Consider the following 15,227-nt stretch of genomic DNA (forward strand, 5'->3'; position numbering starts at 1 on the left):
TAAACAGCAACTTCAGCAGCTTCTGAAAATCCTTCCCCATAACCTTGGGTTCAGGTGGTATATTTTGCTGGTTACGTCCTTTATTTGAAAGCAGTTGAACTTTGCTTAGTTAAGTATTTACAGAGACATGCATTGCAGGAGAGGAAGGAGGAAGAACTGTAAAATACAATCTGAACTTCCATGCAAGTAAGAATTGTATTTCCAGTGTAAAAAGTATACTGAAAAACAGTACACAGGAACAGGGAGGGGAAGTACAAAGAACGCTGCGAAATTCAAGCATACCTGATTCTTCTAATGCTGCAAGTGTGAATTGCTGCCTATGGTGTTGGCTTTGGCATTTGGAAATGGCTAAGCCAATAGAAACAAATGTTACTGAAAAGAAAACAAAACACGCAAGTCTGTTTTAATCAGCAGTACGGAATATCTCTGCCAGAACCACAGAAAATGATAATAAGAAATCTCACTGTGGTTTGATCCAGGCTTTCACTCTTGCAGCTCTTAATAAGACAGAACAGTGTTTTTTGTTATTATTATTGTTGTTTTAATATTATTTTTAGCAGAAAAGATTGTGGTCCCTTCAGCACACAAAAGCAGATCAGTGAGGTGGAGGAGGTGTCCTCGGAGTAGTAGTTAGTGCTCAGAGGAAAAATGGAAAGGTGTGTCATGGTTCCCTTCTTGGGAACTGCCCTTAGTCTATTTGACACTTTCATTGATGACTTGGGTGAAAAAAGCACCCTTTAAATCTACAGCTGTGCTAAGAGGAGAGGATTTACAAGTGCTTTGGAGGCAGCATAGGAATCCAGATTAATCCTGGCAAACCGAATCTGGCATAACCTGGATGCAATATTGATGACGGCAATGTGAAATGGTGACAAAAAATCGATTGGATGATCAAAACTAGAAGGGTCTGAGCTGGTCATCCCCGTGGAAAGTCAGAGCAGCGGAGCATGAGTGATCCTTCCCAACCAGTGTCACTGGGGCAACAGCTTCAGGGAAGGGGTTGGGTTGTGTTGCTGTGAAGGAAGGCTGTTGGGCATTACAAACAAATGCAGTGTGTGAGATGTGCAGAAAAAGGAGGAGGTTGAAGAAGTCGCAGCAAGGCAGGCTCCTAAGAGAAGATTAAATGAGTATGTCAGGACTTACTGAGTTCAGCTTGATGCCACCTCGGAGTTAGTCCAGCCATCCTCCTACCATCACTTTCAGCTTTGTGTCTCTGATCACTGTTTTATCCAAGAGATAGCTGCTGTGTTTGCCCCTAGCAAACAGTGAAACTGTCTTGATTGCTCTGCATATAAACAAAGGCAAATAACATTTCATGTGCAAGTTCCATATGAGCACAAAGGACTCCTGGTAGGAGTCAGACACTTAATTCCTGTCACCTCCATAAACCTTGAGCATAGCAGCTCTGCAAAAATATCTTATATTTCATCTTCCAGCTAACTGTTGCATTGGGTGTTTGTCCAGATAATAGAGTTTACTATTGCCAAAAATATGCAAAATTCTCTTGGCAAAGAACATGTATACTTTGGCTGGAGTTTTACTCAGTCCCTCAGTAGTATAATAGGGGGCTTTAAATATCGTTATTTGGGATAAGAACGGTTTTACTTGCAGCTTATAAACATATTAAAGTGGCTTAAGGCTTTTAGTGCTCCTTGTCGTTAGCTGAACTTACTCCAAAATTTGATATATATATATTATATTTTTTTTTTATCAGTTCTAACCAAAACTCAGCCAAAAAATAAGTTCTGCTGCAGATGGTGTCAGAGCTCAAATGATGAAAGTGGAGGGCTGTCCTCCTCTCAGCTGATTTCCTCATCTTTACTGACCGGGAAAGTCATTTCACTAGAAACCAGAAGAAATATTTCTTGTGGAGATGCAGAGAAAGAAAACAGTCATTTGTTACCAGCCAGCTGCAATCTGTAGTATAGGAAAAGGGTTGTGGCTGTTTTCAACCACTGCAACAGCCTTCATGGGAATATAAGTGCTGCTTTAGTGCAACAAGTGAAAATGAATGTAAGACCTGTATTCTTAGTGAGATCAGCAAAACAACATGAAGTAAAATATCGCTATGATAATTACTCGCTCTGCTTACTAATACATGCTTTTGAGATAGCTGAGCTTGGTCTTTTCTTCTACCAGCATTTGTAATGAGGCTTTGCAGTTCTGTGGAATTCAGGAGTCCGAATTCTGTCGTGGGGTACAAACATGCGCTGTCCCTGAGGTGTTGACAAAGAGTGTTTCATGTTGTTTGAAGGTAGTTGTATTTGTAATGTCTTTTCAGCTTCATCTACGTAGAATGTGGCTTGCTTGTCTTCAGATTTTTTGTTTCACTTTTAGTGTGGCAGGAATTGCTTTGGATGAGTTTAGAGAAGACGGTCCTGTGCTGCTTGAATAAATGACGCGTTGCAGGGAAGAGATATTCATGCTTCTGCATAACAGTATATTGTTGATTTTGTGCTTGGATAATCAGAAGATGTTTCTCTTTGCTGTGTTCAAGGGTATTGAATTAAAAGCTGTTTTCTGTTAGGAAAATTGATTCAGAAACACTTTAAATGGATGGAAAGTAGCATGCTGTTGCAAGTGGTCAGAAACATAGTACGGGTTATTGAAGAGCAGTCGTACATCTGGGCTCCTTAGATATCTTTGGATCCGTGGCTACTTTAGTTCTGAAATAGGCACAGTAGTACGAAGGCCTTCGTAAAAGTGCACATTTTGAAACAGTGTAATGAAAATAATAACAAATTTATCTTTCAGAGATATTGACCAGCCAGTATAGCTGTACATAAAGGCAGAAGGGTTGTGGGGCAAGCGGTACGAAATCTTAGAAGCTGTGCAGTATTCACAGCAGTGACTTAATCTGTTCTGGAAGACTTCAGATTAATTCCCTATTCTGCACTTCAAATATTTCTGGATAGAAATAGTACCTAAGGAAGTAGCAGAGATCACAACTTCAGTAGTTTTGTTTGGTGTTTTTTGTTGTGATCGATGCGTTCTGGGCTCGGCCTTTTCATCGCTCTCACTGACAGGATTACTCCAATAATCCAGCGGTCTGGATGCTTTACCTCCGACCCTGTGTGCTGCTCTGTGCTCTTGGATGTCAAAAGCATAATAAGGATTATGAGGGCAGCAGATGGACAGAATTGATTTATAGCAATATAGCATTGCCAGCACTTGCAATTTCATTACAAATATTACAGCAGGCAATGTACATCCTCAGCTCCCAGAGCCAGGCAGGAACTCGCCTGGTGTGTGGCTTTTAGTTAACGAAGAGAACCACTTCTGTTAACATTTTACATTGCTGACCTTACAAAGACGAATGTTTTGCAAGGAGGGTAGAGCTGACTTTGGCCTCTGCAGGCTTAGTGAGGAGTGAGGTTCATTTAGCAGCAGCCCCCACCCCAAGCAGCCAGGAGCTGCATGTTGGTAAACTGGGAATGAGCCAGGGTGGGAGCTGTGCGTGTACAAGAGGCAAATGGCCCCATGAAATGCCAAAGCCAAATACCATCTTCTTATTGGGTTTGCAGTTTTCGATGAGTTAGTAAAACTGCAGTGGGATGATTTGCCAAGTGGTGTTTATTGAGTGTGTAAGTACAATGATTGTATAACAGAAAGAGGGAAAGAAATTGTAAGAGCTGTGTGTGGCAGTCCTGCACGCCTCTTACAGACTGTATTTCGTAATGCAACAGAAATCCTTACATTTGGGCATTGCTCTAAGAGATGTTCTATATACAACTGTCTTCCTGACCTCCCATCTGCACATCTGCTTTTCCCACCGCCCCACAACCATGCCCTTCTTTCTTTGGCTTGATTAGATGCTAAAATATTCCGTTTCTGCAGCGGGAGGATAAAGCATGCAACTGAAGTACCCTGAAATCTGGAAATGCAAACCAGACAGCTGAATCCAGGGCCATTCCCAAAACTAGGAGTGCATGGGAATGACCCTTCTTGCTAACTCCATCCCTCTGAGAGGCTGGGGGGGGGGGGGGAGGGAAGGGGTGCAGCTTCCCCTTCCAGCATTAATTTTCTCCCAGGTGAGGCAGCTCCTCACAGTCCCCACCTGCCCACCACCGGCCTCTAGGGTTGGGGCAGAAGCTTGTAAGCCAGGGTACTCTGGCAGTGACTGTGTGCATGCTGGGGTCAGACAAAATATAAGCTGTGCAGCGAATCTGGGGGAGTTCAGGGTCTTGTGGAAGCATTGGATTCACAGGGAGGGACCTATGCCCATGTCCAGCAGGCAGCCACCAGAGCAGGGATGAGCAGGTTGCCCCATGGGTTCGTAGCTGCAGCTTCTGAGCCTGAAAGCATTACATGTTGTCTGCCAACTCCTCTTTTTATTTTAGGGTCACCGGGCAGTTCATATTTGCATGCTCTATAAACCTTTAAAAACAGTTTTACAGCTTGCTTAATGTACAGAAGTTACAAGCAGCAATAAAATTAAACAGTAGCTGTGAGCGCGGCAAGTCCCGTGCAGTGCAGATGCTGGTGGCACAGTATGGGGTCACACTGCGTTCCCAGGCAGTGACAGCAGCATGAGTGCTGTGCTGATGTGGGATCCTCTGCTTGCTAAGCCCCTCATGCTCCACGGGGCTTCTCGGTGGCCTTGGGGAGCCCTCAACATCCTGCAGGCTGGGATTCCTGCAGCCTCTCTCTTGTTTTGGCTGTACTTCCACCGTGACTTTCATCTGTGGTCAGATTTATAGCAAACCTTACTATAAATGCAAGTCAGAGAGAGAGGGATGGAAGCCATAGAGGAAAACAAAAGACACCTCAGTGCAGAAGCATGCTGGTGTCAGCTTGTGCTGACAGGGAGTCTCGTCATTACATAACGATGCACTTATCCAAACGGCGTTTTGTAGTTTTGGAGACAGATGTGCCTTGCAGTTGCTGGTGGAAGTGAAATGTTAAACACGAAACCCATTCATTTTCTCTTAGTCATACTTTGGACTTAAGCAGATGTTTCCCTAATTTGTGGTTTTCAAATGTAGCATGCTGACAAGACATTTATCATTAGCTACAACTTCATCCATGCAGTTGAGCAAATTGGCTGATTATTAACAGTGAGTGCTGCATGGCGGTTGATGTGTAGCCCCTGCTGCTTTGAAAGGCCTGAACTGAAACTCTAAATACAGTTTTACAATATAAAGTAATTGAGCTTTGAACTGCATCCCTTATGCTCGAGTGCTCTCTGTTCTCATTTTCAGGGCCAGCAGCCGTCTGTAATGTGTTGAGTTGCTGTGCCATCTGTGAGCAGAGGCTTCTATGCGTGGAAGAAGTGATGGCTAACATTATTCGGGTGGGGTCATGAAAATGGCTAATAGAATCCAGCGTGACATGCAGAGAGAGCATGGCCAGGGGATGGTGTATGTACACATGCACCAGGCTGGCTCTGCCATTGGTGATGCTGGAACTAGAAGGATGGGAGGGGGCAGGAAAAGCATTGCCTGATTTCTTCCTTTATAACATTTCACTCACTTATATAGATTTATTAGACTTAACTCATTTGGGGTGATATTTTTCCACCAGCATATGGTGAGAGCAGGGGAGGTGGTATGAGCAGAGATCTCCCAAAGGTGCTTTCCAACCACCATATACCTCAGTGTGTCATCACCTGTATTCCTAGTTCTGGAATTCGAGCAGGCTTAATTAGTGTGAATTTACCCCATGTGTAAGACTTAACGGAGAACACTCAATCCACTTCTAATTTCTAGGTAGACCTTGATTTTCAGCAGCTTACGCTGCAGAAATTTTGCCTTACATTCCAGTTGTGAAGTTCTTACCAGCTTGGTTTTACAGTCCCATCTGATGTCCCTTTCTTCGCTTCCTCCTGCTCTGTGGGAGAAGGTGGTGCTGGTCCCACCAAATATAATGGTAACACCACAACATGTGCCTGAGCAGGGAGGGGAAAGGTTGCATAAAACAATGGAAAAACAGAGATTTGGGGACGCTCTGGGAGGGCTTGTGTTGTGTCTTCTCCTGGTCTGCTTTATGGGTATGAATTTTAAGGAGCTGAAGGCCTGATACAGAGGGTCAGTGAGGGGTTAAATGAGAATTTTCAAGAGAGGTCTCTGATGTACTTGTCTCCCTCGTAACTTTTGGATTGAAAATGGTATAGCAGCTGAGATTTAAGCAAAGGTGTTGAATTATGACTGCATTTATGACCACCACCTTATTCCCTCTGTGTTTCAAAGGGTAAATCTATCATAGTGACGGCTTGTCTCATGCTGGGCTATAGCAGGAGGTGAGCACAGTCAGATTTTAGTGAATTTAGCTAACCTGATCCCGATCCTTTGCAGCGCTGCCAAGCTCCTGGAGAAGAGCCCGTTCTCCGTCAGTGCCCCGAGCCCCCTGCTCCCCTCTCCGGCCAGCCTGCAGCTGGCCCAGCTCCAGGCACAGCTCACACTGCACAGGCTGAAGTTGGCTCAGACCGCCGTCACCAGCAACCCAGCTGCCGCCACAGTCCTCAACCAGGTGCTTTCCAAAGTGGCCATGTCCCAGCCGCTCTTCAACCAGCTGAGGCACCCGTCTGTGATGGGTGCTCCTCCAGGACATGCTGCGGGTGGCCCTCCTCCAGGGCCTGGCATCACTAGCACAAGGTTTTCCTCCGGTGGCATTGCCTTTCCCGCACAGAGCACAGGGGGCAGCCTGGGACCCGTGCAGGCCCAGGCCCCCAATGCCATCGTCATGAGTCCCTTTGGCGGCGTCATGGCTCCCACCTCCAGCCAGCAGCCTGTGGTGGTTGGACTCAACAAGGTGGGCCCCTCCGCTGCTGCTGCCGCCGGGGGCTTTTATGAGTACAGCAAGCAAAATGTCACCGCCCCACAGGTGTATACCTCGGATGGGGATCAACCCGGCTTCCCTTCAGCAGTTGGGGCTCGCTACGATGGGCCCTTTGGTTCTGCCGGCCCATTGAAGCACGATGCTCCAACGGGGTTCCAGAAAGACACCTATGGGGCAGCACCAGCCTTCCCTGGCGATCCACACACCGGTGCTCATCCAAAAGGAGATCCCAGCCCCATCTTACATGGCACAGGTACAAGCAACCAGTGGGAAAATATCCCGAATTTCTCCAGCCAAAACAAGTCTGACCTCCTGCCCAGTGACAGCATGTGGCCATCAGCAAGCCAGCAGCCGTATGAAATAAGAAACGAGCTGTACAACCCCGAAGAACCGACACCTGACACAAAGTTTAGCACAGCCGCTGCCCCAGCATTCGGCAGGCTCAACAATAGCAAGCAGAGCTTCGGCAGCCCTCGGCTGAGGCAGAATGAGGAGCTGAGCACCGGTGCTCCCGACCTGCCCATGAGGTCACTGCAGCCCCACGAGCTGAATGACCTCCATGGTGTGGCTCCCCTCCACTTCCCCCACGTCTGCTCCCTCTGCGACAAGAAGATCTTTGATCTGAAGGTGAGTGATTTTAATGCACCCAGGGGCACCCATGGTGTTCAGAGGGGTTTCCCTGCCCATGTGTCAGGTGATTTATCTGTCTGCCTGTCTTAGTACAGACATGTCTGTCAGCCAGGTCTGTCTCTATCACACATTGAAACGCAGAGTTTCATAGGGCTTGGGGTGCTGTAAATCTGTTCTGTGGAAACTGCTGAGGTTTCAAGATCTGTTTTTGTTCCGCGTTGCACTGGGAAAATGTGGAGAGCAATGTGTGTGCGCAGCAGCCTGCTGCTGGGAGGCTGTGGTCCTGGCCTGAGAAATGCCAGACCCAGGCATGTGTCGTTCCCATCTCTGATGGGTGTAAATCAAGGCGAGGAGGAGCTTGAACCTGATCCCACCTCCTCCAGCTAGTATTGTAATTGCATATCTGCAGTTTCATTTGGATGTCTCTGTTTCTGATCCCAAAGCCTTCCTGATAGAAGCTTTGTGCAAACTTGCTTGAACAAAATAGCACTTTCCCATAAAATGACTTTGATAATTGCTTTGTTGGGATGTCCTCCACCTTTCAGAAACTCAAAGAAAAGAATTAGGACACACTGCCCCAGTGGCTTTGCCCTGGAAGAAAGATGCTACCCAGCATACAGGGTGCAGACCAGGCTCCCAGATCTTATCTGCTGTGGATCCTAACAGCTTGTCTTGACCACATTCATACTGTCAAAAGAGCCCAAAATTCAAACTCAACCTTGAACAGAAACTTGCCTGTTGTACAGAGAATCTGTGTTGCTAGATCATATAGGCCAGTTCTGGAGAGAGCCACATGTGTGGCTCTGAGCCCCACTGCCATCCGTGGGCCTTGCCTGGAGTTGTTCTGCCCTCTAGGAGAGCTCTGTCCCACAGGTCCTTGTGGCCTTTTTCCATCACATTGCTGGACCAGCATTTCACTGCAAAGGCACGTGTTTTCATGCCAGTGCTGGCCTGACAAGAATACTGCAACAGCATGAGTATACAAAGGAAGGTAGCCAGGAACTGAAATAGCACATGATACATACATGCCCTGTGGCTTTGGGAGATTTGAATATGTTTGCTCTTTCATGTTTCCCTTTTATTCTTTGAGCAACTGCTTGCAAGAGGCTTTCCTATGGTTACTGCAGCTATAGGAGTGGTCTGAACTCACCCCCACCTGGGGCACACTGTACAGGCGTGTTTTTCATTAAATATTTTAAAAGAGTGGTGTAATTGTAATTACAGTGAGCTTTGGCTGTTCTGTTTGTTAGTGTTTAATACACTGCCTTATTTGGTCCATAAATAGCAGAATGGTCCATAAATAGCAGAATGCACTTCTCTTACAAACGTGTTAATCAACTGAAATGAACGATCACTATCTTTGCTGCCCTGTGTGATGAGCAGCTTTGTTATGGACATTGCAGGAGCTGAGGATGCTCAGAGCCTTTCAGGATCAGCTTTTCAAAATAAATGACCTAATTTAATGGAAATAAAATGCAGAATTTAAAAACTAATACAGGGAAGCTATCCGTGTATTAAGTAACTGGTAACTGAGTCCATAAATAACAGATCAGTCAATGCTCTGGAAAAAAGTACACTTGGCTCCAGTATCACACACTCTGATCTTCAGCATCTCAGTGTTGGCTTTAGAATAAGGTAAACCGAACAGAGAAGCAATCTTTCACAGATTTCTTAGGATTTTTCCTGTGCTCATTGTCCCTTTTTTTCAACACAGGACTGGGATCAGCACGTAAAGGGAACTCTTCACATCCAAAAATGTATGGCTTTTTCAGATAAGTAAGTATTATTTCAGCATTGCTTTTCCAACTGAATTTCTAATAGAGCATCCCTTACTTCAATGGCTTTATACCAGGAATTTACACTCTAATAATTAGGCTTTGATATTGACGACACGTTATGCATGCTCCTAAAGTTGTTTTTTTCTTTTCCAGCACTGGTATCCGGTGTGTGTTAAGTTCATCAGATGGAACGTTGCATATATCACCAAATAGTGCAGCAGTTTTCAATCCATCTAGTATTGAAGGTGAATGGTTGCATGTACAATAATTAAAAAGCTATTTTTAATGAAAGGGGGTTTCAGTCTGTGGGGAGAAGGGGGCATTTCCATTGATGTATGATACAGGTTTCCAGGAAAAATAGCTTTTATACATCTCATTCAGAAAGACATAAAAGACAACCTGCCTTTCAAAATAGGAATTTATTTTTCTTTCCAACAAGTAGTTGCTTCCACAGTACAATAAAGCAGCGGTGTTGAAATGATGAAATGAATTGTTACGTAAATGGGGCATTGCTTACTGAGTCAAGATAATAATATGAATCAAGATTTTCATAAAACTGTGTAATCCATTATTTAGATTACCCACCAAATGTCGGCTCATCTTTTATCACTACGTCAGCGAGATCCTTTGGCCAGCCAGGTGCTACATTTCCTTCTCTTCCATCAGGGGTAAGAGTGAGTATTTAAGAATTTGGTTTCCTTGCAGAGATTCTTGCAGAAACCTCTTCTACTTACTGGAATTAAAACCGTGTCATTTTAAGGCTTCCTTTTAGGCTACGATGGGATCATTCAGTCAGTCATTTAAATTTATCTGCAGCTCTTTTATGTTTTTAATCAGAACAAATGTAGATGTAGTTCTATTGGTTTGGGGCTTTTTTCAGTGCTGAAATTGTTTGCTTGTTAGAAGGATTTTGAGAGGGTGGCAGATTGTTTTGTGTGTATCCCGTAGCTTCCCCCCCATCATTTGCTGAGCCATTTTGAAGCAGGAAAATCAGCTCCAGCTAGGAATGAAAAGCTGGATTAATTTTTACTTACTCTTAAGTATCGATCCCAGTGAGAGGCCTGCATCTCTTCAGTTATTTATCTAGAGCAATCACTCTCAGCTGGGGTCCTCCTCTCAGATAGCAGTGGTGGAAAGACAGTGGCTGCAGCTCCACTAATGCTTATTCGCTTGGGCGTCCCAGTTTGATTCATTATACTGGACTAGCTTTTTCTTAGTTTGTTTTAGTGTACTATTTATATCGCCTGCTGCCACTGGTAACCTTTCAACAAGTTTACTTCAGTATACATAAACCTTCTGTGGTTTCAGTTTATTATCCCCCCCAGTGATCAGGACAGGTCCCAGTTGTGTTCCTCTAGTGCGCATTTGAATTGCCATCCTGATCAGCAAAAAGTGTCATAAATAAATAAATCTAACATTAAAGGTGGCTTTTAAACTGAGAAAGCAAATGGTTTTAAAAGAAGAGAAACTGCAAATCATATGCAGAATAAAAATACAAAGATGTTAGGGTTAAACTGAAGCTCAACGTATATAAGAAAGCTATTATTAGAGTTGGAAACATCGAGGAGTAATGTTAGGTTGTTCATAGAATAGCAGCAGTAATCCAGGGGTTCAAGTTTTCACCTTGTTAGCTTTTATGTACACATCCTGATGTCAGCTTAGGCACTCCGGAAGGACAGGCTGAGCCGCGTCCCTGTGCCGCTCCATTTCACATCAGTATTGCTTACAAAAACATCACCCATATTTGTGTAATCCAATCAATTTTGTGCTGTGGGGTTTTGCTATGACAGGGGTTGTTGGAAGGGATTTTGGCTTCTGCCTGTCACAGACACCACGTGTGCAGGGCAGCAAAGAGCAGAGCTGCTTGTGATGGCTGCCTCCAAGGTCAAAGGTTGGAGTCGCGGCGGCTGTGGAGGAATGTTCCTTTTCATCATGTCTGTCAACCTCACAACAAATGAAATTACTGCTAATACCAGTATCATTTCTCCTCAGAATCTGTCACTATTTATCATCTAAGCTGCCTGCAGAAGTCCTTCTGAATGACCTGCGGTGCTAAGAGAGATAAAAGAACCAATAACTTTGGCTTTCCTGGGCACTACAAATCCCCTTTTTCTTCAGAAGCTCGGGAGGTGGTCAGGGAGCTATATTAGAGGTGTTAAATTAGAGTTTACCAGCTGTCATTCCCCCCGCAACCCAGGTGGTTTATAATTTATTACACCTTTGCACAGCAGTATTCACTTTCAGCTAAGCTGCTGCCATTTAACTGAGCAGTGGGAGATTATACTTGACCCTGCATGTAATCATAAACAAAGTGTTCAGATTTCTGGGAGAGCTTGATACATGCTCTCTGTCTGCAAATAACTCAGTCCCTCTTCTAAAGGCAAACAGAGCACTACGAGCCTTCCCTCAGGCATGGAAACTGGCAATGGAGGGATGGGACTGTCCGTTTCTTATTTTCTTGAGGAAAGAGTTATGAAAAGCTCAAGAAATGGATAAAGGATTTGAAAAGTAAGAGATCCCCAAAAACGGGGAGGAAAAAGACGCAGTTAAAAATATCTGAATTACATTGATGAAAGTGTGTGGCAAACTGCATGAGATGACCTTCACTGTTATGCAGCAAATAATTTATTCAACCATTTATTTTTTGAACAAACTGGTTTTTTTTTTAATAGTTGTCCGACTGTGCTGGTAGATCCCTGTAGACATCAAAGAAAGTTAACGTGAAGTCTTACTGAAAATCACATTTGGACACACCACTCCTTTCACTTCCTGAGTGTGTATATAGAACTTGCATATTCCTTTTCTGTCTGCGTTTTACAGCTCATTTAGTGAATGGATCCAATTTAACTTCAATCAGCTGACAAGAATATTGTCTGGTACAGCTCATCTGATCTCAGTATGAGTGTCTGACCACTTTTTAGCTGTGAATTATAGCAGATTTATGACATGACATTTCAATTCAAGCCATTGCCAATTTGGGGGAGGTGGTAACGTCTTAGAGTCATCTGATTTAATGTACTGCTGAGTTCATGTCTGAGCCTGGGCCCTGGAGCCTAGGGAGGGAACAGCTGTCTTTCTAGTCCTATATATGCTTAACACACCATCTCTTAACAGATCTGACAAAACAAACAGAAGGTGCCAGGTGACATGAGGTGTTCCTGTGCTGTCAGGAAGGTTTCCTTTTTCCCTGCCAGCTGTAGGTTGTGTGCTACTTGCTGCCTTGCAGATGCACTCAGCCATCACTGCTTTTCAATTCAGGTGGAGCTGAGTTTCTCTCGTCTTCCTTCAGGGTCAGGTTTTTGTTACGCTTGTGCTAGAGAAAACACCTTCTTTTGGACTGTGGCACTTGTTTGATTTGCCTTATGCACCTGGACAGTCTCTGTGAGCTAAATAGCAGACTGCTGTATGAGGCAGGTTTGTACTGCAGCAAAAACACACCAGCAGTTAAGTGATAAAGTCTGGAGGGAAGGTAATAGGATGAAGGTGCAAATAAGATAACATTAGCTCTGTAACTTGTGAACTTGCTGACAAGCCAAACATTTGTGATGGCTCTGGTGAATTTGATCCCATGACATTATGTGATTTGCATCTTCCCTTGAATGGCACAATTTTAACTGAAGGTAGAATTACTTCTTCAATAAAACCCTAACAGCGGAAGTCATAAACGGGGAAGTATTCTGGGAAGACTTAATCCTGTGTGAGCAGGGTTTGCATGTCATTAGCTGAGGTAAATTGTATTTCTCTCTCGGTATACGCTGATGTCTCTTTGCATGAGGAGTGTAGAGACTGCTTTACACGTCAGGGAGATAGGCAGCTCTTTGGGAACTGCCCCAGCACCCCAGAATAGGTTTCCACCTTTGGGAAGTGACTGCTGCACCAACAGCATGTGCCTGTCCCTGTTTAGTCCGGAACCTCTGCCTCTCTGTGTGCCCCTGTGGTCAGCCTGCTCTCAAGAGAAACGTGTCTCTGACTATGCGGTGCTGCAAAGAGAGAGGAAAGCAGCAGGTGTTCCAACCTCAGGTATAACTGAGTCCTCTTGCAGAGTGGACAATGTTGTTTTTACCAGCGGCCCGATCTGTTCCATGAGAGCATAAGGAGGGCTTGAATTCAATCCCTGCTATCCTGAACACCTCTGTAGTCATTTAAATTGTTTTTTAACATTCATAAATCCAGCAGGGACTGCAGTGAACATCTGCTTGAAAATACTCTTCTTTATTTGTGTGTGTGTGCATTGCTGGCAAAGTATTTGTGAAGGGTGTTTTACTCAGTACTGTGTGATGCCCTCGTGTGGGGAAGGCACAGAGCCATCAGTGGGACAGGCAGATGCAGAAGGACAGAGCAAAGGCTGCGTGACTTGGCAGAAGAACCTTGGAGCTGGCAGGTGTACCAGACAGATACTAGACCTGCAGTGAGCTTATTGGTGTGACTGAGACCTCCCCATTGCAGAGACACCTCTGAGCACTGAGGGGTCTCCAAACTCCCTCTTGGGCTGGGCTCCCAGCCCTCTACTGGAACATGGCAGGGCCCTGAAGTCCCTTACTCTCTTAGATTTGATGTGCAAGTTACCTTCTGCAGCCATATCACTATTCCCATTTAAACTAGAGCATCTCTCCTAGTAATCCTCTCCCAGTAATCCAGGGATGGAGACTCCACTGCAAACCACAGTTCAGTTGTAGATATGATGGGAAAGAAAATGTCTTAATCAGGATGGTTTCAATTAAGGATGTTTGTCCTTAAAAACAGGTGCTTAGAACAGATCGTTTCAGGTCTTTTTTCTTTTGCAGAAATGTAAGATCTTTTCTAGTGGTTGCAATATCTAAGATAAAAGCATGGTTTTGAGTTGGGCTTTTTTTCCAGTTTCCCCAAAGGAAATCTACACTGGGTCGAGTTGTTCACATCTGCAATCTCCCCGAAGGAAGCTGCACAGAGAACGATGTCATTAACCTGGGCCTTCCATTTGGGAAGGTCACCAACTATATCCTCATGAAATCCACTAATCAGGTACTGTGCTTTTGGAGCCACCAGTATTGATGTAAATAGGCATAAAGTCATACTGACGAGCTCAATGAGATGGTGCCCATGCACTCTTTTAACCTGCACTACGCTGTAGCAGAGCTCTGTCTTCAGGGTTATGTCTACCAGTGGTGATGGGCATGGTAGACTGGTAAATAATGTATCCATAGCAGACAGTGCAGGAGGAAGTAGAATCCATGCCAGTGAGCAACATTAACGTTTCAAAATGCTGTCAGGTACACAGATGAGTTTTTTCCCCTTGGACAGTTAAACCATGGTTATATCTAGTAACATTTTTTATGCAAATAGAAATGCTAGTTAATATTATTGTTTTATTATCATTAGTTCTTTGCTTCGTTCTGGTTGCTCACACTCTACTTGCCCTGTAGAAGCTCCAGTGAGGAAAAGGTAGTTTTTTTGTATGTCAGGAAAGACTGGATTCCAGTTATTTGGGTTTTTTAAAACAGCTTTTAAAGCTGCGTATCATCTTTCATAGCTGGATTGTGAGCATTATTTTTAGTAAACAAGAGGCTGAGAAATCACCTTAGAATCTCTATTTCTCTCTAATACTTTGTTTTGTAATGATGTAGTAGATTTTAAAGCTCTCCCCATCTGTGCTAGGCCTTTCTGGAAATGGCTTACAGTGAAGCAGCACAAGCCATGGTGCAGTACTACAAAGAAAAGCCCGCTATGATAAATGATGACAAGTTACTGATTAGGATGTCTAAAAGATACAAGGAGTTGCAGCTGAAGGTAAGATCAGATTCCTGATAAGAATTCATGAGTTACCATTGCTTGTCCATGAGGATACATCTTAAGGCCTTTCTGGTTGCTGTTTTCTAATCAATGTTTTAATGTTGTGGGAAACGAAATGAAGAAAGATAAACTAATGAATGTGTGTTAGCTGGTTGAACTAAGGTTGAACTGAGCAGCCACACTGCTTGGTTGAACTAAGGTACAAATCTATATGTAAGATAACGTATGTCAGTAAAAATAAGGGAGTGCCATCCTTTTAGACAAGCATTGAGA

The 15,227-nt window shown here is 44.2% G+C and overlaps 1 protein-coding gene across 6 annotated transcripts in view; it reads left to right on the forward strand.

Moving 5' to 3' along the window:
* RBM20 (RNA binding motif protein 20) overlaps positions 1–15,227 on the forward strand; it is a 91,896-nt gene that overhangs the window by 58,772 nt on the left and 17,897 nt on the right. For 5 of the 6 annotated variants that reach the window (XM_032445460.1, XM_015867389.2, XM_032445457.1 and 2 more), the window contains exons 2-7: positions 6,294–7,404; positions 9,122–9,183; positions 9,339–9,430; positions 9,762–9,859; positions 14,043–14,186; positions 14,820–14,951. In XM_032445460.1, coding sequence (XP_032301351.1) covers positions 6,294–7,404; positions 9,122–9,183; positions 9,339–9,430; positions 9,762–9,859; positions 14,043–14,186; positions 14,820–14,951 — 1,639 coding nt within the window. The remainder of the gene's footprint in view (positions 1–6,293; positions 7,405–9,121; positions 9,184–9,338; positions 9,431–9,761; positions 9,860–14,042; positions 14,187–14,819; positions 14,952–15,227) is intronic. The other variant, XM_032445459.1, reaches the window with a different exon arrangement.

The sequence above is a fragment of the Coturnix japonica genome, chromosome 6 (assembly GCF_001577835.2).
Source record: "Coturnix japonica isolate 7356 chromosome 6, Coturnix japonica 2.1, whole genome shotgun sequence".
Lineage (NCBI taxonomy): Eukaryota > Metazoa > Chordata > Aves > Galliformes > Phasianidae > Coturnix > Coturnix japonica.